Source organism: Ursus arctos, unplaced genomic scaffold (assembly GCF_023065955.2).
Source record: "Ursus arctos isolate Adak ecotype North America unplaced genomic scaffold, UrsArc2.0 scaffold_11, whole genome shotgun sequence".
NCBI lineage: Eukaryota > Metazoa > Chordata > Mammalia > Carnivora > Ursidae > Ursus > Ursus arctos.
The window spans coordinates 70184593-70206962 of record NW_026622775.1 but is presented as its reverse complement, the minus strand read 5'-3'; the positions used below and the strand labels follow the sequence as shown (position 1 = coordinate 70206962).

Genomic DNA, 22370 nt, shown 5'->3' with positions numbered 1-22370 from the left:
TGCCCCTATAGTGAACTATCTTTATAGCCATCTCTTCTCTGTATTTAACCTGCAGACAGAGTAAGGCGTCACACACACACACACACTTTCCCTCTCTCTCTCTCTCTCTCTCTCTCTCTCTCTCTCTCTGCATCTGGCATGTATCAGGCACTGATGACGACGATGAAGGTGATATTTGCAACCACACAGTTCTTTTCTCTGTGCTAGGCACAGTTTTCAGTGCTTCATGCAGATAAAGTCATTACGTTCTCTCAACACTATGAGTTAGGTGCTTCCCTGACCCCACTTTCACTTGAGGAAACCAAGGCACAAAGAACCATAACTCATTCAAAGTCTCACAGGCTAGTAAGTGGAAGACACAGATTTGAACCCAGACATTGGCTCCAGGGTCTGTCGTCAGGGTTGAACTGCTTGAACTCTCGGATGGTTTTTCATTACTTACTGCAGTCTTTCTTAAGGCGAGTTTGCAGGATACTAATTGCTCAGGATGGCAATAAATATTCATTCAGTGAGGTTAAAAGGAAGAGGGTGGGAGGAATCCATGGTTAAATACATTGGAGGTAAATAAAGGTAAATATGTTTCTTTAGCAGCCCGAGGTCCTCATGTATGTTGTGAATCTCTAAACAGTGCTCATAATTTACAGAACGGACTCCACTTTTTTGATTGTGGAGCCTTTTTCACACCTCCTCACAACCTCTCAAGGGACCAGCGTTCCTGAAGAATCTACCTTGGGTGACACTGACCCACAGAAAAACGTCCAAGCTCTGATCCCTGACTTATAAGGACATTCACATCTGGTCCCTGCTTATCTTCAGCATGTGCTTACCATCTTCTGTCCCTCTTCAACCCCCTTGGCCTCCCCATTGCCAGATACCTGCTTATCCCCTGCCTACTGCTACCTCTGCCTGGAGTGTCACTCATTCCCCTGCCCCGGCGTTTCTGCTTGGCAGATTGCTCCTTCAAGCATCAGCTGCTTGTGTAAATGTTCCTTGACTCCCTGGGCATATTCAGACATGCTTTCTGCAAGGTTCCTGTGTTGGCTTGTTCACAGCACTGTTTAGAGGTTACTGCGAGGGTATGTTTATCTATGGTGAGTCTGTTCATCTGCATCTTCAGCATCTTCACCATGTCACCTGTCTAATGATAGGTATTTGTAATCCCTTCCATTAGCTAAAAAGGGTAAATATCGTTTAAAGAATGTTTTGTTGTTCCTCCATAGACTCTCCTAATAATAATGATACAAAATAATTATTTTGATGATTAAAGTACCTTATTTGAAGGCAAACTGTGAATGTTTTTAATTTGTAGGTGCTGTTTTTAATTTGGCTTTTATTTTTTCACTATTTTTTTAAAGACTTCATTTATTTGAGAGAGAAAGCAGGGAAGGGGCAGAGAGAAAGGGAGGGGGAGAAGCAGACTCCCTGTTGAGCCAGGACCCCGACACAGGGCTCAATCCCAGGACTCTGGGATCATGACCTGAGCTGAAGGCAGACACTTAACCGACTGAGTCACTCAGGCACCCCTCTTTTCACTATTTTTTATTGTTTTGGGTTTTTTTGGTAATGTCAAAAAGAAAAGAGATGAGAGTCCTATCTCTTAAAAGAGACAGCTGGAGCCTTCTGGTGCTGGATAGCTGTGATCATATCCCTGAAGTACTTATTTGCATCCCCCATCCTTTTCACTGTGCTCTCTATATACAGATATGATTCAAAAGTCTTTTGTCTCTTTCCAAAGGCATGCCATGTATCAGCAGAACAAAGAAAACTTCCAGGATGAGTGCACTAAGCTTCTGGTTGGCAATATTGTTATAACCCGATACAACAATCGTACCTATCGTATTGATGATGTGGATTGGAATAAGACACCAAAAGATAGCTTCACGATGTCTGATGGGAAGGAGATCACATTCTTGGAATACTACAGGTGGAAAGAAGAGGCTGGGCTTGGGCCTTTGGGTGGGTGTGGGATGTAGTCTGCCATTCTGTAGCAAGATATTGAGTTCCATAGTAGCATGCAGTGGGACACCTTTAAAATAATTGGATTGGTAATGCACCTAAGATTGAATGAGCTTGTTTGTGGGATTTGACTTGAATATGCTGTCGTTATAGTTTCATTTAGTAATGTTGGAAGTTACTTTATAAATTAATACCAGGGTTTTGAGTTATATTTCTTTTGGTGGCTTAGGTAGAAGTCTGGTTAGAGAGAGTAAATTCAAGTATTTAATCATTTGACTATCATTTTGCCTTTCTAGTTGCCCAAGACTTTCAGCGTGATGCAGTTTTTTGGTTTTTTTTTTAGGATTTATTTATTTGAGTGGGGGGGGAGTGCACACGAGCAGGGGGAGAGGCAAAGAGTGAGGGGAAGAGAGAGAGAATCTCAAGCAGACTCTGCATGGAGCCTGACTTGGGGCTCGATTCCACAACCCCAAGATCATGACCCAAGCCGAAACCAAGAGTTGGATGCTTAACTGGCAGAACCACTCAGGGACCCCTAACCTGATGCATTTTTTAAGCATATTTTCCCCTGGACTGTTAAGAAATTTCTCCTCCATTTAATTGCACTGTTAAGTTGAGCCTGCCTTTTCCAGTTATAAATATGCTATAGTGAGTTTTTGGTGGATCCTTGACAAGGGTTTTATGCAAATTATGTACCCCAGTGCTGGTTAAGAAACCCGGACTGTGTTGCCGTAGAGTAGTGTTGCTGCTTCTGAAACGTTTTCCTGCCTCTGTCCTGCTCTAGCAAAAACTACGGGATCACAATTAAGGAAGAGGACCAGCCACTGCTGATCCACAGGCCTAGTGAGAGACAGAATAACCAAGGGATGGTGAGTGAGGGGGTGTCAGATTTGCACTTCTAGCTTACGCTCTTCATCCATGGTGCTGGGAGCCGTGTGTGGAGCAGTGTTACCGTGTGGTTGGGGAAAACTGTGCAGGGCTGTCTCATCTAGCCAGAGGCGTCACTTCACATGGGAGTGTTTGCTTTTGAAGTCTCCATAAGGAGGAGCTAAGTATCCATATGAGCAAGTTAGGTTAAGGAATAAGGAGATTTTCTGCTAAAGTTTAAAACACTGGATCCATTAGGGAAGTCGTAGACATTTAACAGGGACTGGAGCCAGGGGAAAGTGCCTTGACACTGACTCTTCTGTCTTAAGTGAGAAGGCTGAAGATCAACCAGCTAAGATAAGATCTGAAGGCCCCAGCTGGATGGGATGTATCGCCTTAGCTTGTCTGGAGGCCCAAGAGGGATGGGTGTTTTTTTTTTTTTTTTCTAGTTTTTCCTCTTTTTTTGACCATTTCAATGTTTTTCCCTTTACCTAATACAGCAGGCTGTAAGTATTGTGACTGAGGGGAAAGGGTAAAATACTTACAGTGTTTCACTGCTCTCTTTTTTGGGGTTTTGTGTTCCTTATTGTGCCAGTTATGTCCCTGCAGGCCCAGCCCTGGGTATGGCATGTCTTGTGAGGTCAGAGGAACAGGACCATCTTTTACTGCCTTATTTTTCCTCTCCATTCTCTCCCCAAAGCTGCTAAAAGGTGAAATCCTGCTGCTGCCTGAGCTTTCGTTCATGACTGGAATACCTGAGAAGATGAAGAAGGACTTCAGAGCCATGAAGGTGAGAAATGCCTGTGTTGAATGGAAGGCCTTTTTAAGAACAGCTTGAGCTAGACCTGGGCAGGCTCGTGTCATCACCAGGCTCCAGTTCTCTCTGTAAAACATGTTCCATGTCCCTTCCCACACACTGTGAAAAAGCTGATCAAAGCTCCCTTTTGGAAATTGTTGAAACAAAAAACAAAAACGGTGGAGTGACTGGATTATAAGGTAAAAGGAGACAAGTAACTCTGTCTTCACCCCCACCGATCAAATAGATGACTGTAAACTGCTCATATGATCCTAAGTGAGGGTCTTTGATAGCACTGAGTTTTTCTAGCATTCCTACCGGCCTTCAGTCTATTTAAAGGGGGGGGGGAGATAATGTAGCAAAAAGTAGTCAACATGTCAGAGGCTGAGGTAAAAGGATAGAAGTTTATCCTGTGGGGTGTGGAGTGTCCAGGAGGTGTGGGGCTGAGTCCCCATAGGAAATAGCTGAGAAGCACAGACGTGAGCAGCAGCACGAGTCTGGAGCCCAAGCGCTTCACCTCCACTCTGTCTGCAGCGCTTGGGCCTTTCCACACTTGAGCTGCTGTGCTGCCTCACTCTCCCAGTGCGTGTCTGTTACCCTTGGACCCATGCCTGTCTCCGGTGCCACAGACTATTTTCGGTAACATCATAAAGAGCCCGAAGTGAAGCTGAGCATTCCTGTAAGAGATTTCTTTCATGTTTACCTTCGTTCCGTCTCCATTTAACATGTAGGTCAAGGCTCCTCCTTACAACACTCAGTCATCTAATGACTTTATGATCACGGAGGAACTGTACCGCCCCACAGACGGGCGGTAATGACTGCCTCACAGGGAACAACTGTACAGTTCTTTGGTCCCAGAAGAATAAAGAACTCACATATGTGATTCAGAATCCTCATATACACCTTTGGGTCTTCATTTAACAATAACATTTAGAAAGCACTAATTAGGGACCAAACACTGGACAAAAAAAAGTGTCTTATGATGACATTAGATACAGTAATAGTATGACACGAAGTGTAAGACTGGATCTGGTTTTCCCGATGTTTGGCTCTGCCTGGCACAGGACGTTTTTCCCCCCCTATTTTTCCCAAATATTAAATAGGTGTAATCAAGCCCCCTTTGCTCCTGTTTCATAGAATTTCTTAGGAATTTTTTTTTTTTAAGATTTTATTCATTTGAGGGAGAGAAGAAGAGGGAGAGCACGAGGGAGGAGCGGGGCAGAGGGAGAGGGAGAAGCAGACTCCCCGCTGAGCAGGGAGCCCCGGTGTAGGGTTGGATCCCAGGATCCTGGGATCATGACCTGAGCCAAGTGGAAGGCAGATGCTTAACTCACTGAGCCACCCAAGTGCTCCTGAATTTCTTAGGAATTTTAAATTCAGAACATGGCTTTGGGAAAGAGGTAAGATTTAGCTGTCATGTGGGAGAAAGAAACAATAACATTTCACATTCTTACTTTTATGATTAAAATTTTAACCATATACTTCTTTCACATTCCTGAGAGATGTTTATTAAAATCTTCAGAGTGTTTTAAAATGCCTACAGATTTCAGTGGAAAGGAGGTTTTCTTTTGGAAATGTTTTAGACATCTTGGGGTTTAACTTCATATGGAGAGACTAATAACTTATTATCTCCATTTTGAATCTGTTTAGGATTTGACCCAGCAGATCAACCTGAGCCCCAAACAGCACCATAATGCTTTGGAATGCTTGCTGCAGAGAATTTCAAAGAATGAGGCAGCCAGCAATGAATTGGCACGCTGGGGACTCTGTCTGCAGAGGGATGTACATAAGGTAGGCTGGGTGTGGCCGAGTAGGAAACAGCATTGACCTGTGATTTTCAGAGCTTAGTGAAAGTAGGTGATAGCTTCCTATCTTGTCTTTATTTTGGAGTTTTGCTCTACTATTATACTTTTTTGGGGGTCCTAGTCATAATATTTGAATTTCCTTCTCTTCATTTGTTGGTATCTCTTAGAGATTTTTCTTTTGTATTTTGCAGAGATCAGAGCTGTAATTTTCTGTCAGATAGTAAGAGGAATATTGACTTAAAATTTACCTCATTTTTGGGGTGCCTGGTTGGCTTAGTCGGTTAAGCGTCTGACTCTTGATTTTGGCTCAGGTCATGATCTCAGGGTTGTGAGATTGAGCCACAGGCAGGGCTCTTCGCTCAGCCGGAATTCTGCTTGACGTTCTCTCCCTCCCTCTCCCCATGCTCACACGCACTCTCCCCACCCCTAAAATAAATAAATCTTTATTAAAAAAATTACCTCATTTTCAGTTTTCCAGTCCTAATAATTCTTAAGGTTCTATATGTCCTTTTTTTCCCCCAAGTTTTTTTTTTCTTTTCCAATAATTAACTTGTGATTTTTTTAAATATACTATTGTTATTTTTTCCACAGGCATAGAGTTTTGGACTTACACCATCTGATTTTCTTATGGCCCTTTCTGCCTGCATTTTGCCTGAGTCTGCTATGTTGTCTTTTGTGCGGCACGATCCATAGGGCAGAGGCAGTGTGAGATGGTGGTGGAGTCCTTGTCCTTTGGTGTCCACTTATTGGGCTTTGAATCTCAATTTTACCACTTGCCATCTTAGTTACTTTGAGCAGATTGCTTAGCATCTCTTAGGTTTTTTAATCTGTAAAATGAGGATAATGATTGAGTTATAAGAATTTAAATGGTAACGTCTTCAGCATAATATGTGACACATAGGAAGTGCTCAATAAACATTAGCTATTATTACGTTTCACCTGTCTTTTGAGGTTATACCAAAATAATTAATTCTATCCTTTCTTTAATTCTCTTGCACTCTGAATTGACTCCTTGTTAAAAATTTCTTTTTTTTAAATAGAAGTAATGGATAGTCAATAAGGAAAATGTTGAAACCTTACAAAAAGTAAAGAAAGAAATAAAAACATCAGTGATTTCATCATCCAAAGATGATATCGCAGTGATTTATTTTAGATACATGTGAAAGATGCTTTAATATATATCCTTCCTCTGTACATTCTTCTGTGAGAGTAAGTCTTTTTCTTACAAAGCTGTGATTGTATTGTATATGGGTTTGAATCTTCTTTTTCATTTAATGTTGTATTTTGAACATGTTTTCATCTTATTAAATATTAATTTGAAAATGTAGAAAATATAAGCCAAAGAAGAAAAAAGTTCATCTTTCTATATCAGAATAACCACTGTTAACATTTTTGTACATACCCTTCAGCGGGTTTCTGAGTGTGTGTACATGTGCGTGCTTGCATGCTTATGCATACTCACACACGCCGGGTATTCGTATAGTTTCCTTTTTCCCCTCAGTATATTTAGAATGGTTTTCTCTGTCATTTAACATTTTTCTAAACATTTTAATGGCTGCCAGATAGTTTATGAACAATTTTCTATTCTTTTACATTAAAATTGAATTTAGTATTTTTTTAATTAGAATTATTCAGTGAACAGCCTTGTAACTAAGTCTTTGTAATGTTTATTTTCATAGATTTATGGAAGTAGAATTATTAGGTCAGGGGACACGTTTTTAGTACTTTTATTATATATTGCCAATTGCCTTCTAGAAAGGTTAAAAAATTTTTTACTTTCATATCATGAGTTTGATTCCTTACTCATGCTAATATGGGCATTGTTATTTATGTTAATAAACTAATTAAATTTTTTTGGTTATAGATAAAATAAGTATTTTTTTAAAGATTGATTTATTTGAGAGAGCAAGAGAGAGAAAGAGAGAGGGGGGAAAGAAGGTCTGTGCAAGAGTGGGGCAGGGTGGGGGCGGGCGGTGGATATGCAGAAGGGAGAGGGAGAGAATCTCAAGCAGACTGCCCGCTGAGCAGGGAACCTAATGTGGGGCTCCATCTCACAACCCCGAGATCATGACTTGAGCCAAAATCAAGAGTTGGGTGCTTAACTGACTGAGCCACCCAGGAGCCCCAGTATTTGTTATTTTTTAATAAGCAAATGGTAGAGATCATAGAAAGTAAAAATCCTCTATAATTACACATCCCCAGAGATAATCACCACTAAGTATAGACTCACTCAGTTTTTATGATATGTACATTACTACTTATTTTTTGTAAAAACAGGATCATATTAGTTAGAAAGTGGTTTTAATGACTGCAAAATAGTCCATCATGTTGTTATATCATCAACTTAATTATCTTCCCATTTTCGGATATTTAGATTTGATTGACTTATTCCTAACTTTAATATGTTCTTTCATTATATTTGCGCCTTTTCCTTCCTGTTTTTCTTTTTAAAGTGTAGTAGTTTATGTTCAGCCTTATTGAGAAATTTTACTTTTAATTTTCTACTTTCAATTTGTCCCTTAAAATATTTTTGTAAAAATTATTTTCCTATTTATCTTGAAATTATAGTTACTTTACATGCATTCTCTACTTCTAAAGAGGCAGTGCTTTCTAATCCCTTTCTTAGGAGACCGTGTTGGAAGCTTCAGTAATTAAAGAGCCATGCCTATAAACATTTTACCTGTATTTGTCCAGAGTTTTATTGGCCTAGACTCACTGCTGCAGTTTCATTTTTGTGCCATTCTCAGAGATTATAACAGGGACAGGTTTATATAGTGGAGTTGACCAGGCCTGAGAGAGAATAGTATCATTGTTCTTTCCTAAATAGTGTTTGCAGATGGCTCATGTCATTGGTACGTTGTTTTGTATTTAGATCGAAGGACGTGTTCTGCCAATGGAAAGAATTAATTTAAGAAATACTTCATTTATCACATCTCAGGAACTAAACTGGATTAAGGAAGTAACCAGAGACCTTTCCATCTTGACTGTAAGTGATGAGAGGACCAGTATTCCTTTAAGTATGGAAATTAGGAAGCAGGAATGATTCAGTGTCTTCTTTTTGAGGGAGAGTACCAACTGAATTCCCATCCTGAATTATCTACTAAACAGGGGTGCCTCAAATAGAGTAAATTGATGAGACGTTAGAGGTAAGCACTTTGGTTGGCCATTGACTTAGGAATAGGAAATAGATTGCTATGGTAATTCATATAGTGGCAGCCTTTATTACCCATTCTCCCTTTTATCTTCCTTTATCTTCCCCCGCTTTTCCCTGAAGATTCCTGAAAGATGTTTTTATCCATGAAAGAAGTATAATTAAAACATCTCCCACCAAGGGAACTGAAGAACAAATGGTATATAATTATTTTTGAATGTTTTTGGCTAACCTGGTCTTTTTGGCCGTGCATGAAGTATACACATCTGTTTCTAAAACTTTTTATTGAAATATGTTTAAAGAAAAAGTATACTTGCAAGTGTAAGTTTGGTGAATTTTCAAAGGTTCATAAACCTATGTAATCCGCACCAAGGGTTAAGAAAGAGAACTTTACCAATGCCCCAGAAGCCATCCCACCTGCTCCTCATTACTACCTACCTCTCACCTTTACAAACTGTAAGAGTAGCCACTATCCTGACTTTTAACAGCATAGATTCATTTCAGTTGTTTTTTGTTCTTGATGTATATATGAAACCACACAGTATATATTCTTTTATGTCAGGCTTAATTTCTTTAGCCTTGCGTTGGTGGGTTTCATCCATATTGTTAGATATGGCTGTAGGTCTTTCATGCTCATTGCTGCATAGTATTTCACTGTGAAAGTAGCCCCCAATTTACTTATCACATACATCTGTGTTAGTTATAGGAATTAGATCAGAAAGGACTCAAGCAGAGAGAGTTGAAAGCCGTTTATTCTCTAGAGTAATATCTCCTGGGTGTGACTTTGGAGTATCTAAGTTGTGAGAAGTGCTAAAAATAGCTTCTGGTTATTCCTAGGTCCCCATGCATTTCTGGGCACTGTTTTACCCAAAGAGAGCAATGGATCAGGCCCGAGAACTGGTTAACATGTTGGAGAAGATAGCTGGCCCCATTGGTATGCGCATGAGCCCACCAGCCTGGGTCGAACTAAAGGACGATCGAATAGAAACCTATGTCAGAACCATTCAATCCATGCTAGGAGTTGAGGTAATAAGTTAATTTGAGTATAGTTACAGAATGCTTGTTTTAAAATACTGGAATTCTTGGTTTTAAGTTATCTTGGTTATCAGTCTACTGTTTATGATACCCAGAAACCTGTGTGTTACTCATGGACACATGAAATATTGAACTAAGTTTAAGTAGTCTTCATGCCCTTTGGTTAATTCTGCTTCTCTCATTCTGTGTTGGCAGCCTTACTCTTGTGTTCTTTTTTCACATAATTGACAGAGACAATAGCTGACTTAACTTTAGTTTGTTATCTATGTAGAACATGTTGTGCTCAGAAAGCAACTTTTTGGGCCCAGTGCCATTTTGCATGATTCAGTACTGAGCTGTCACAGTCTGGTCTGGTTTAAGATTTGAATTGCTCTGGCAATGAACTTGGCATCTGGCCCATCAGCTCGGTCCTGACAGTCGATCAGGACCACTGGAGCTGAGCGGGTCATAGCCCTGTAACTCAGTAGTTCAGGCCTGCAGTTCTTATCTGTTTGTACACAAAACAGAGGAAGAAGCTTAAGAAGGGAACAAAAGTAATTAGTCTTTGACTTGAAGAGTCCATTCTTGTGAGATCAGTACTAGAAGGAGATTCTCTTGGGATCTCTCTGATCCCCCACTCTGGGTTATCACCCACAACAGCACCCTTGTGTTCTGTCTCTCTTTGTCATTTCTTCCTGGTTTCCCAGGCTTCTAGTTGTCAGTGGCCTCCCCCTAGGCCTGATCATTGATAATTCTGCTCTGCTTTCAAAAGAATAACCCAGTGTAATACATCAGCTCCCCTATCTCACCACTTGCCATGTTCTCTTTAGGAGAGTGTACTGCCATCAGTTTTCATGCAGCATGGACATGAGGGTCATTCATCACGATTACCAAACTTAACTCATATTGGTCTTATCTCTGTCGTCCTTAGGGCATGCTGTTTTATTATTTGTTAGGGGTCACAAACTCAGATGTCTGCGGGAGACAGGTGAATAACACAAGTGAAGTGGGCTAAGAGGGAACTGTAGTGAACTAAAGAAAGAAAGCCCTATGACTGCAGATAAAACATAGCATTATCAAATTCATTTTTAATTTATTCCTTTTTCAGTAGAAGCAAAAAATCTGGGTTTGTGTGCATGTGCCCCTCCTTATGTTTAAATGTTTATTAAAAAGGGGGGCACCTGGCTGGTTCAATCGGTAGCGCATGTGACTCTTGATCTCAGGGTCATGAGTTCAGGCCCCACGTTGGGCATGGAGCCTACTTAAAAATAATAATTAAAAAAATAAAATTTTAAAAGTATTAATAAAAAACAACAACACATGTAAGTCACTGTAGGGACTAAAAAGCTACATGTGTTTGGTAGGTCCAGCCTGTAGGCTCCCAGTGTGCAGTCTGTGTTCTCTGTGACTTTGGAAGTTCTTAGATGTGATTACTAGAATGTGTGTTTTCGGAGAAGTGTGTTTGTTTGGGGTTTTTTTTTTTAAGATTTTATTTGTCAGAGAGAGCAAGCATAAGCAGGGGGACCGGCAGGCAGAGGGAGAAGCAGGCTCCCCGCTGAGCAAGGAACCGGATGTGGGACTTGATCCCAGGACCCTGGGATCATGACCCGAGCCAAAGGCAGACGCGTAACTGACTGAGCCACCCAGGCATCCCTCGGAGTGGTCTTAATCTAACACTAATCTTGATTTGGAATAATATCCTATTGATTTACCATTAATAGCTGTTTCTGGCATAAAGGATTGGCACCTTCATTTCACTTGAGTGCTACTTTTCTTTATTCAGACTTTGAGAGATCCTATGTTTCCAGCGTTGGAACTCTTATTAAACAGTGAGGGGTCAAGGATGTTTCTGTGAAATACTGTGCTGGCAATATCATTCTATCTCCTAACCAGAGAGTTAGGAAGAGCCACTTATGGATTTGGCAGTAGCCTCATTTGTTTGTGTTTGGCTCTGAATGCTTTCTTGTGGTATTGTATTTCATGTTTCCTCAGTTTTGTGGTATGAATGTAATAAGGTGCTTAGTTTACTGAAGAGAGTGGTAAAAAGCATTACAGGGAATTGAAAGCAGCAACTGAGTAACGCTTACAAATTTTCAAGTCTGCCTTTTCCAGGCAGCTTAAATCTCCTAAGAAAGACGTCAAGTAGTCAGGACCGGCTCTAGAGAGTTTATGGTATCATATTCCGTATCTGCAAAGAAGCCCTGAACCCAACAAAGGTTCAAATACCTGTTTGGGGTTAGAATATCTACCCTCTGTTTCAGTTCCCTTCTGCCTTAAAGGTCCCATGACTTTGCAGGCTCTTAGACTGCCCCCAGCTGGAGCCCTGTCAAGGTCCCCTGAGAGTTCCAAAGCCTGACTTTGTATGTACTTTATCTCCTCAAGGGAAAGATACAGATGGTTGTTTGCATCATCATGGGCACACGTGACGATCTCTATGGGGCCATTAAAAAGCTGTGCTGTGTGCAGGCTCCTGTGCCCTCACAGGTGAGTGGGAGCTGGGCAGGAGGCACAGATGGAAACTCTAGCCTCCCTTGAGGCTTTGAAAAGAGGGATACAGGTGTTCAAAAAGACTGAAGTAACTATTAGAAGCCATCATGTGTAACCCTTCTGGTGGAACAGTCCCCCTTATTAGGGTAACCGGGTTAAAAGCAGATGCTCTTTGTAAATGCTGCCTTCATGTTCCCAAATGAGTTACTCGTGCTGGTTCAGTGGATGAGCTGCTGGGTGGTTTCACATGACTGGGTTCTGAGAGTATAGGCTTCACTCTGAAAGGGGAAAGCTGTTTTTCCTAACTAAGTTTAAAAAAAAAATTATTCTGTATGAGATTCTTTCGAAAGTTTTTGTTTTTTGTTTCGATTTGTGTTTGTGGGGTGTGTGTATGTGTGTGTGCATGCCTGCCTAGATATCCTAGAAGTAGAACTAGTCACACAACGTGTATTATCTGCTAACTGGGGTTTCTTAAACAAATGTAGTGTTTACTTCAGACTTGCTTACATCGCCTGACAGGTTGATAGCGTCCTCTTTCCCCACACCCCTTTGTTATAGGTCATCAATGTCCGAACCATTGGTCAGCCGACCAGGCTTCGGAGTGTGGCCCAGAAAATTTTACTTCAGATTAATTGTAAATTGGGTGGTGAGCTCTGGGGAGTGGATATTCCTCTGGTGAGTAATGCTGAGATGTGTCTTCATTCAATTTAGCTCTCCAAAGACTCCTACCTAGTTGCTTTCCTGGTTTTCTTCATAGAGTTATCTTTATTCTCCATGCTTCGTGGTCTGAATGGTTCGTAGCCTGATTTTTTATAGCCCACGTGCTGAGAATGGTTTTTATAACTTCGAATAGTTGGAACCAATAAAAATAAGACTAATATTTCCTGACACATGAAAATTAAATGAAATTCTGTGTTCAGTGTCCTTAAATGCAGTTTTATTGGAATACAGCCATACTTCTTTATAGACTAGCTATGGCTGCTCTTGTGCTATAATGACAGATGGAACTGAATGGTTCCTCACAAAGCCCACCGTTATTTACTGTTTAGCCCTTTACAGAAGAAGTGGCTGATCCTGTTCTAGATCTGACTTGTTCGTAGTGTTTAAAAAGATGTCAAGTTGATGTCAGTCTTTTTCTTTCCCAGAACTTATTTTCATATGTTGCTTTTGGGGTGCGGATAATAAAAAGATGGGGTGATGGATGGCTTGTTGTTTTTGGTTTGTTTTTTGTTTTCTAACGCAGAAACAATTGATGGTGATTGGGATGGATGTCTACCATGATCCTAGCCGAGGCATGCGCTCCGTGGTTGGCTTTGTTGCGAGCATCAATCTGTAAGTGCTACTCATAGTGCGTTGTGTTTGGTTACCTCATTTTGATGCCTAATCTTACTATAAATCCAGCAAGTACTTTTTGAATATTTTGTGTTATAGTAAAAGTATACTTTACAAAAGTATGCTAAACTCTTTCCTCCTCTATCTTCCTATTAGTTTATTCCATCTATTTACCAGACTTGTCAGATCTGTAAGTCTGTTCCCCTGGCTGTGGTGTAATCTTCAGAATAGGGGCTGTGTCTTAGTGGTTTTTCCCCACCAGGAACGAGGGATTTTTTTTTTTTTCTGATTGTAAAAACAAGGCATGCTCATGCAGATACCTGCAGAAATTTAGAAAGTGAAAATTCCTCATGGGCCATGTTTTATTAACTAGCACCAAAGGTTTAATGTATATATACTTTCAGATTCTCATTTATGCACATAGTAACATGTGTAGGTGGTGTATATATGTATACAAAATGGCATATTACTATGTATACTATTCATCAGCTTGTTTTATGTACTTAAATTGTATATTGCAGATGTTTTCTCATATCAATATAAACAAATCTCAACCAATTCTTAACTGCTGCATGGAATTTATTGTATGCTACAGCACTTTTTAGTCCTCTGTTGGTGGATATCAGGTGGTTAAATTTTTTCAGTTGGAAGTGGTTTTGTAGCAAATACCACAATTATGCCTATATTTTTACATTCTATATGTGACATATCTATATGGAAATATATATCTATCTATATCTATCTCTGTATATATCTGTGCCCATATTGCCATGTGTTTTTACCTGTAACATAAATGCATTTACTAGGTACTTGTTGTACTGGTGCATAGAGGAGCCTGTGTGTACTGACATTCAGATTGTGGGCCTTCCTCTGTGAGTGTGTGTTCATCTTTCTGTCTTTTCTCTCTCTCTTACTGCCTCCTCCCCAGCACACTCACAAAATGGTATTCACGAGTGGTATTCCAGATGCCTCATCAGGAGATTGTGGATAGCCTGAAGCTGTGCCTGGTGGGCTCCTTAAAAAAGTTTTATGAGGTGAGGAGAACAGAAATTTTAAAGTTTCAGAGTTTTTAAGGACTGCCTATCTGACCACTCTAAGAGGAAGTGTGATTTGGTGGGAGGGATCCCAAATTGAAGGTGTCTCCTAAACAGACTGAAAAGTTAGTCGTTGCTGAGCAGGCAGCTCAGAGGGACTGCTTTCAGGCTTCTACTTGTACAGAGCAGCGAAAGAGATAAATACTTTGATTTTGCTTGGTAAGTAATGATTATTCCCAGGTTGTCAATCTGATGCCTGTAGACATAATCTTCATGCCCTTATCAGGGAAGTGGGGGTAAATTTCAGCAATTAAAGCAGCTTATGAATTTACTCAGCTTTTTATGGCTATTATTAGGCACTTTTCATTTTGGTTCAAGACAAATGCCTCCCTGTAAATCACCCCTAGAACTCCCAGGAATGCTAACCATGGAGAATTGCTGTCATTAAACTGATATTGGGTCTGGCACAATGAGCAAGCAAAGTACTGGGTTTTACCTTGGCCAGTACATCAAAGGAAGTGCTGATAAGTGGCTTTCATTTCTTAGGGTCAGAGTTAGCCCTTTGCATGGAGATTAACAGCAAGAAATTTAATAATTTCATATGATTGCAGTCACTAGAACTCCACCTTGTTTCTTTTTAAATTAATGTTTCCTACACTGATCTCAATAGTTTAGCATCCTTTCAGTATTTGAGATTATGTAAAAAAAAAAAAAGTTGAATTTTGTCTCTAAGGAGATATATATATATATATATATATATAAGTCTATGTGTATATCTATATCTATATCTATATAGGTCTATGTGTATATGTATATATATATATATATATACATATACACACACTTTGTCACTAAGTCCTACCACACCTTCCTTCTTTTTGTTGTTGATGCTATTGTTTCCCTTCAAGCTCTGTTAAGCCCTAGTGTTTCAAGGCTTGCTTCTTTGAAGCCCTTTCCATTTTCCCCCCACTGCTCCATCCCTTAGACTTCTTTATGTTCCTTCTTCTGCCAAGGACCCTTGTTTATTTATTAATTTTTTCCAAGGCCCTTGTTTATATTCTGTGTAGTGGCTATTGCATTTTGCCTTTTATTAGTTAGCTGTATCCTTATTTATCTTTCTCTGACTAGTGAATTACTTGAGCAGTGCTTGGTTATTGATGGCCGTGTAACAAATTTACCCTAAAACTTAGTGACATGCAATGAGCATTTATGATTCTGAAGTCAAGAAGTTGCACGTGGTACAGTGGGCTCTGGTGCCTCTTCATGTGGTCTTTCCACATGAGCTAGTCTGGGCTTCCTCACAGTATGGTGGCATACGGTTCAAGGGGTGAGCATTCCAAGAAACTAGAGCCGGGTGGAAACCATGTTGCCTTTACACTATCACCTGAAAGTCATACAGTATCACTTTCACTGCATTCCATTTGTCCAGTAGTCTCATTATGAATATGCCTCATATTTGGAGGAGCCAATGTGGGGATGGGATAGATTTGAATAATGGATCTGCTCTATAAAGCTATCACATACATTTTCATATGTTTGTAGTAACTTAATTACATTTTCCCCCTCGATTTGCCACTCTTTGTTCCTTACAATAAATTTGTGCAGAACTCTTCAGCATAGAATTTAGCTGGTGGTTAATTAATCCAGTTCTTTCTCAGCCCATTCATTCTTTCATCAGTATTACATCTTGAAGAAGCATTAACCCAGTTTCCCAATATATTTGCCTATCAACATCAGTATTATTGTAAGACTTGTTTAAGTAATGTAACTGATTCTTAACCAAGGAGGTTAGTGTCCCATCACATAGCAGTATGGTAGTAAATATAACCTGAAATACGAGTCAAAAGATACTGAGGCATCACTAGAGTTCCACTCAGGCATGAGTAGTTAGTCCAGTTCGTTGTCATACTACATGACCAAAATATCTACCAAAGCTGTGCCACTTAAGTTTGCAGCTTTCATTTGACATTGTCAGGTTCTAAAAGCAAGAACAGTCTCAGCAACATGGCTCTGCTTTTTCAGGCATGTGGTATACTTGAGCTAACAGGCAATAATATTATCTCTTATTCTAAGCCTGTTTTGAGATACCAGTATAATATTGGATTTCCCTGATTGCATAACCATTGATTCATTTCTTTATCCTCAGCTACCATTCTTCCTTCTCTCCATTTATACCCTAACTTCTCTATCTTTGGAAGGAATGTTAGGTTTGGCCCCTCCGCTGGTGGTGTAGGTTGCCGATAGCAATGCTAGTTTGGTAGGTGCTTCCCCCTTAATCCACTCCCATTCATATAGGAAAGGGCTACACAGGTACAGAATTAGTGACCTCTCTTGACCACTAGGCGGTTTAGCTGCATTTCCTGTGAACCTCAATTTTGCTAGAGAGGTGAAAGCAAGATTTACCCCATCAGGCGCTTGGGAATTTCATCATAAAGGTTTAAAAATATAATTACAGTTTTTTGCTTAGAGGCTGTTATAGAATGAATTATACCCCCCCACACACAAACAAAGGTATTGACATTCTAATCCTCAGTACTAGTGAATATGACTATATTTGGAAATAGGGCCTTTGCAGATGATGGAGTTAAGATGAGGTTATTAGAGTGGGCCCTAATCCAGTATGACTATGTCCTTATGAAAGGAGGAGATTTGAATACAGAGCCAGATATACGTAGAGGAAAGACAATGTGAAGACACAGGGGGATTGCCATCTACAAGCCAAGGAACACGTGAGGCCGCCAGAGGCTTCAAGGGAGTCGTGGAAGAGATTGTCCCTCATAGTCCTCAGAAGGAACCAATCCTGCCAGTACCCTGATCTCAGACTTCTAGCCTCCAGCCCTGTGAAACAACACATATCTGTTGTTGAAGCCACTCAGTTAGTGGTACTTTGCTGTGGCAGTCCTGGTGAACGGATACACTGTTCATCCCAGTTCTGGCACCTGCAGTTCTGGTCTGAGAATCAGTAGGAAAAAAGTGTGTTGAGGTCACGTGGGGAAAACAAAAAAAGTATTGTTGTTACACCAGCACTTTCTCCACCCCTCCTCTGGGATCCCCCAGAGAAGGGCAGACATCCTCTGGGCCCTGCTCATGTCTAGTGTCATGAGCAGGTCAACCCTTTATGCCTTTATTCCCTCCATTTTAGACAAAAATGTTTCAATTGTCCATTTTATTCTCTATCAAACTGTTACTCTGAGGATGAAAATGTGTTCTTTGGTCTGAGGAAATATGAGTCGTTAGTTCAGATTGGTGCAGTATCTTCTGTTTTAGGCTTTTTTTTTTTTTTTTTTTTTTTTTTAGTATTTCGAGCATACCAGCAGGTATGCATAGCCCAGTCTACAATAGATATCTGTTTATGTCAGGAACTGTTTCTTGCCTCCTGGAGCTATCAGGGTCAGTCTAACTTGCCACCTATGTGCAGGGCCTTCCCCTCAGGGAATCTACCCCAGAACCATCTGTATTCTCTGTATCTCCTCTCGTCAGGCAGAACAATTCTTGTTGGCATTTTGCACTTCAGAGGGTGCAAGAGAAATGTCTAGATTCAACCCATTTCTGCATTGTTGCAGCCTCCAATGTCCATTCATTTCATGGGCCCAGGTGTCACCTCAAGCAAGCACACCAAAATATCTGCTTGCTAGTTCCAACCTCTTTTTCATTCTGGAGGGAGGTAACTGTTCCCCATTCACCCTTCACCTATTTACTGATAATGTCTACTCTGTTTTTCTGTCTTTATGGATTTACTGATTTTGGATACATTACATAGAAGTAATCATAAAATATGTGACATTTTGTGTCTAGCTTCTTTTGTTGAGCATGTTTTTAGGGTTCATGCAAGTTGTAGCATATATCACTACTTTATTCTCTTTTATGGATGATTAATATTCCATTGTGTGTTTATTCTGCAATTGGTTTATCCATCCATTATTGATGGACATTAGGACTTGTTCCTACCTTTTGACTATTGTGAATACTGCTGTAAATATACCTGTATATGTATCTGAGTACCTGTTTGCATTTCTTTGGGGTATATACCTAGGAGTGAAATTGATGGGCTGTAAGGTAATTCTGTGTTTAACTTTTTGAGGAACAAGCAAACTCTTTTCCACAGTGGCTACACCATTTTCATTCCTACCAGCAATGTACAGAGGTTCCAATTTCCCCAATCCTTGCCAACATTTTGTTTTCCATTTTTAATTATAGCCAGTGTGAAGTGGTATCTCATTGCGGTTTTAACCTGCATTTCCTTAATAACAACGATGTTGAACATCTTTTCATGTGCCTATTGTCCATTTGTATATCTTCTTTGAAGAAATCCTTTCAGATCTTTTCTCCATTTTTTAATTGAGTTATTTGTGTTTTTGTTGTTGAATTGTAAAGTTGTTGTTTTTTTTTTTTTACATATTTTGGATACAGAATGCTTGTCTGATAAATGATTTGCAAATATTTTGTTCCGTTCTGTAGAACGTCTTCACTTTCTTGATAATGTTAATTTGATGCATGAAAATTTAAAATCTTTATGAAGTCCAATTTATCTCTTTTTCTTTTGTTTCTTGTGCTTTTTTGGTGTCAAATCTAAGAATCTGTTGCCAAATCTGAGGTCATGAAGATTTACCCCTATATGTTCTTGTAATGGTTTTCAGCTTTAGCTCTTGTATTTGGAACACTTGATCCATTTTGAGTTGCATTTTGTATATGGAGTGAGGTAGGGATCCATCTTTATTCTTTGGCATGTGGTTATCTACTTATCCCAGCACTACTTGTTGAGGAGACTGTATTCTTTCTCCATAGGATGGTTTTGGCATCCTTGTTAAAAATCAGTTGGGCATAGATGTTTATTTCATAGGGTTTATTTCTGAACTCTGAATTCTATTCTCTTGTCTAAATGTCATTCTTTTTTTTAAATTAATTTTTAAATTTAAATTCAATTAATTAATATATCATATATTATTAGTTTCAGAGGTAGAGTTCAGTGATTCATCAGTCTTATATAACACCAGTGCTCATTACTTCATTTGCCCTCCTTAATGTCGAACACCCAGTTACTCCATTCCCCCACCCCCCCCGTCCATAAATGTCATTCTTAATGTCAGTACAAGGTTGTTTTGATTACTGTTTCTTTTTAGTTAGTTTTGAAATCTAAAAGTGTGAGTCTTCCAGACTTGTTTTCTTTTTTGAATATTATTTTAGCTGTTCAGCGCCCCTTAGAGTTGTATATGAAATTTCCACTTCTGAAAAAAAAGCCATTGGAATTTTGATAAAGATTGCATTGAATTTGTAGATTTCTTTGCACATGTTGCCATTTTAATAATATTTGGTTATATAATATATAGACAGAGGATATTTTTTTCTGTTTATTTAGGTCTTTAATTGCTTTCAGCAACATTATATAGTATCCATGTAAAAGTATTTTACCTCCCTGATTAAATTTATTCCTAGGAATTTTATTGTTTTAGATGCTATTGTAAATGTAATTGTTCTCTTAATTTCATTTTTGAATTGTCCATTGCTGATGTACAGAAACATAACTGGTTTTTATGTATTAATCTTTAACCTTACCACTTTTTTAATTTATTAGGTTTAGAGCTTTTTCTTTTTTCAAAAATTCTTGGAATTTCCTATTTATGGAATCAGGTCATCTCCAAATAGAGATAGTTAAACTCCTTTCTTTCCAGTTTGGATTCTTTTCTTTTTTTTAAAGATTTTGTTTATTTATTTGAGAGAGAGAACACCCACGTGAGGAGGGGGAGGGTCGGGGGGAGGGAGAGGGAGAGAATCCCCAATGGACTCCGAGCCGAGCATGGAGCTCAATGCAGGGCTGCATCCCACAACCCTGAGATCATGACCTGAGCCAAAACCAAGAGTCAGATGCTTAACTAACTGAGCCACCCAGGCGCCCTCCAATTTGGATGTCTTTTGTTTCTTTTTCTTGCACAGTTGCTCTAGTTGGAATTTCCAGTACAACTTTGATAGCAATGGTGAAAAGCATCCTATTTTATGTTTGTAGGGGAATAGTAAGTCTTTCACTGTTGAGTATATGTTAGCTGTGAGTTTTTCGTAAACTTGCTTTCTGATGTTAAGGAAGTTTCCTTCTATTCCTAATTTGATGAGCATTTTTCTTTTTCTTTTCTTTTCTCTCTCTCTCTCTCTTTTTTTTTTTTTTTTGACAGGTGATGAGCATTTTTATTTTGAAGGTGTGTTGGATTTTATCAAATGCTTTTTTTGCATATTAATTTATAAAAACCTTATTCACAGTAATACCAAATTAATTTTAGTAATATACAAAAACTTTGTTCTTATATAGTTCTATTCTCTTCCTCTTTTTGTGTGCTAGTTCTATCTTAGGGTTCTTTAGAGAAGCAGAATCTAGAGTGTGTGTTGTATGTGTGTGCACACGGAGAGAGATTTATTTATTTTAAGGAATTGGATCACGTAATTTATGGAGGCTGGCGAGTCCAAAATCTTCAGAGTGGGCCAGCAGGCTGAAGACCCAGGGAATAGCTGATGTTGCAGATCAAGTTTAAGTTTATCCCACTTTGAATTCCTTAGGCTTCTTGGATGTTCAGTTAAATTTTTCACCAAGTTTGGTAATTTGGGGTCCACTATTTCTTCAGATATTCTTTTTGACCCTTTCTCTCTCACCTGTCCTACTGAGACTCCAATTATTTGAATTTGGTATGTTTGATGGCATCTTACTGTCTCAGAAGCTGCATTCATTTTTTTTCTTTTTCCTTCTTCTTTCTCATACTGGATAATTTCAGTGGACCTATTTCTTAGTTCATGGATTATTTCTTCTGCCTGATCAAATCTGTTAAGCCCCTCTAGTGGAATTTGTTGTTTCAGTTATTATACATTCTAACTTCAAAATTTCTGTTTGGTTCTTGCTTATAACTTGTCTGTTTATTGATAGTCTCTTTGGTGAGATACTTCCTATATTTAAGGTCTTTAGATGTGATTTTCTTTAGTTCTTTGAACAGTATTTAAAATACTGGTTTTAAGTGCTTGTCCAGTAAAGTCATCAACTGGGTTTATCCCAGGCAGTTTCTATTGACTACTTTTTTTTTCATGTGAATGGGCCATATTTTACTATTTCTTGACATGTCTCATAATTTTTTTATTAAAAAGTAGACATTTTTAATATAATGTGGCAGCTCTGCAAATTAAATTTCCACTCCCAGGAATTTGTTGTTGTTATTCCTTGATGGCTTTTCTGGCCTGATTGTATAATCTCTGTAATCTAGATTATGTGTAGCATTGAAAATTTCCCCTTGGTTAGCTTAGTGATCAGTTAATGACTGGACAAATATTTCTTTAAATGCCTCGAACTTGTTCTGCCCCCCTCCAGTGACTGCTACGTTATTTTCACAATTACCATAGTCGTGAGGCTACAGATGTGACAGCTACTGCAGAGAAAGGGGGATGTGAGTAGAGCAAGTTAAAACACCATAAAGCTTGTGAGATTCAGCCGGTTTTATTGAGTAAATGCTCCTCAGATTATTGCAATCCTCTGGTTAGTATCCACAGTTCCAGAAAGTTTGATTTTGACCATTTTTGCAGTGTACTTGTTGCTTTTAGGAGAAGCAGATTTTTCAAGGTCTTTTCTTTCCCATTCAATTTCCTGAGGAGTACTTTTGACAGTCTTGTAGTTTTCCAGGTGGACAGTAATTAGAGTCTAGAACCCACTAAGTGTAGATGACACTAGGAAACCTCCAACATTTTGGTTTCATGCCCCAAAGAGCTACATCGTAGGAATAAGGGTGAGTGAGTGGTATATAAATCCTTAGAGCAAACTACGGCTCATCTTTGAATTATTTCTATTCCCAAAATCAGATACAGTGACCCAGAATGCTAGTGTTCCCAAGTTTCTCATAGTGCTAATACTCCAGACTCCTCGAAGAAACAAATTTAAATCTTCTCTATATTAAGGCATCATT

At 39.2% G+C, this 22370-nt stretch overlaps 1 protein-coding gene across 2 annotated transcripts in view; it reads left to right on the top strand.

Moving 5' to 3' along the window:
• Positions 1–22370, top strand: part of PIWIL2 (piwi like RNA-mediated gene silencing 2) — a 70867-nt gene that overhangs the window by 17414 nt on the left and 31083 nt on the right. For both annotated transcript variants that reach the window (XM_026519037.4, XM_026519038.4), the window contains exons 10-19: positions 1736–1924; positions 2741–2825; positions 3524–3613; positions 5270–5410; positions 8297–8410; positions 9413–9601; positions 11972–12073; positions 12635–12751; positions 13320–13408; positions 14337–14442. In XM_026519037.4, the coding sequence (XP_026374822.1) occupies positions 1736–1924; positions 2741–2825; positions 3524–3613; positions 5270–5410; positions 8297–8410; positions 9413–9601; positions 11972–12073; positions 12635–12751; positions 13320–13408; positions 14337–14442 (1222 nt within the window). The remainder of the gene's footprint in view (positions 1–1735; positions 1925–2740; positions 2826–3523; positions 3614–5269; positions 5411–8296; positions 8411–9412; positions 9602–11971; positions 12074–12634; positions 12752–13319; positions 13409–14336; positions 14443–22370) is intronic.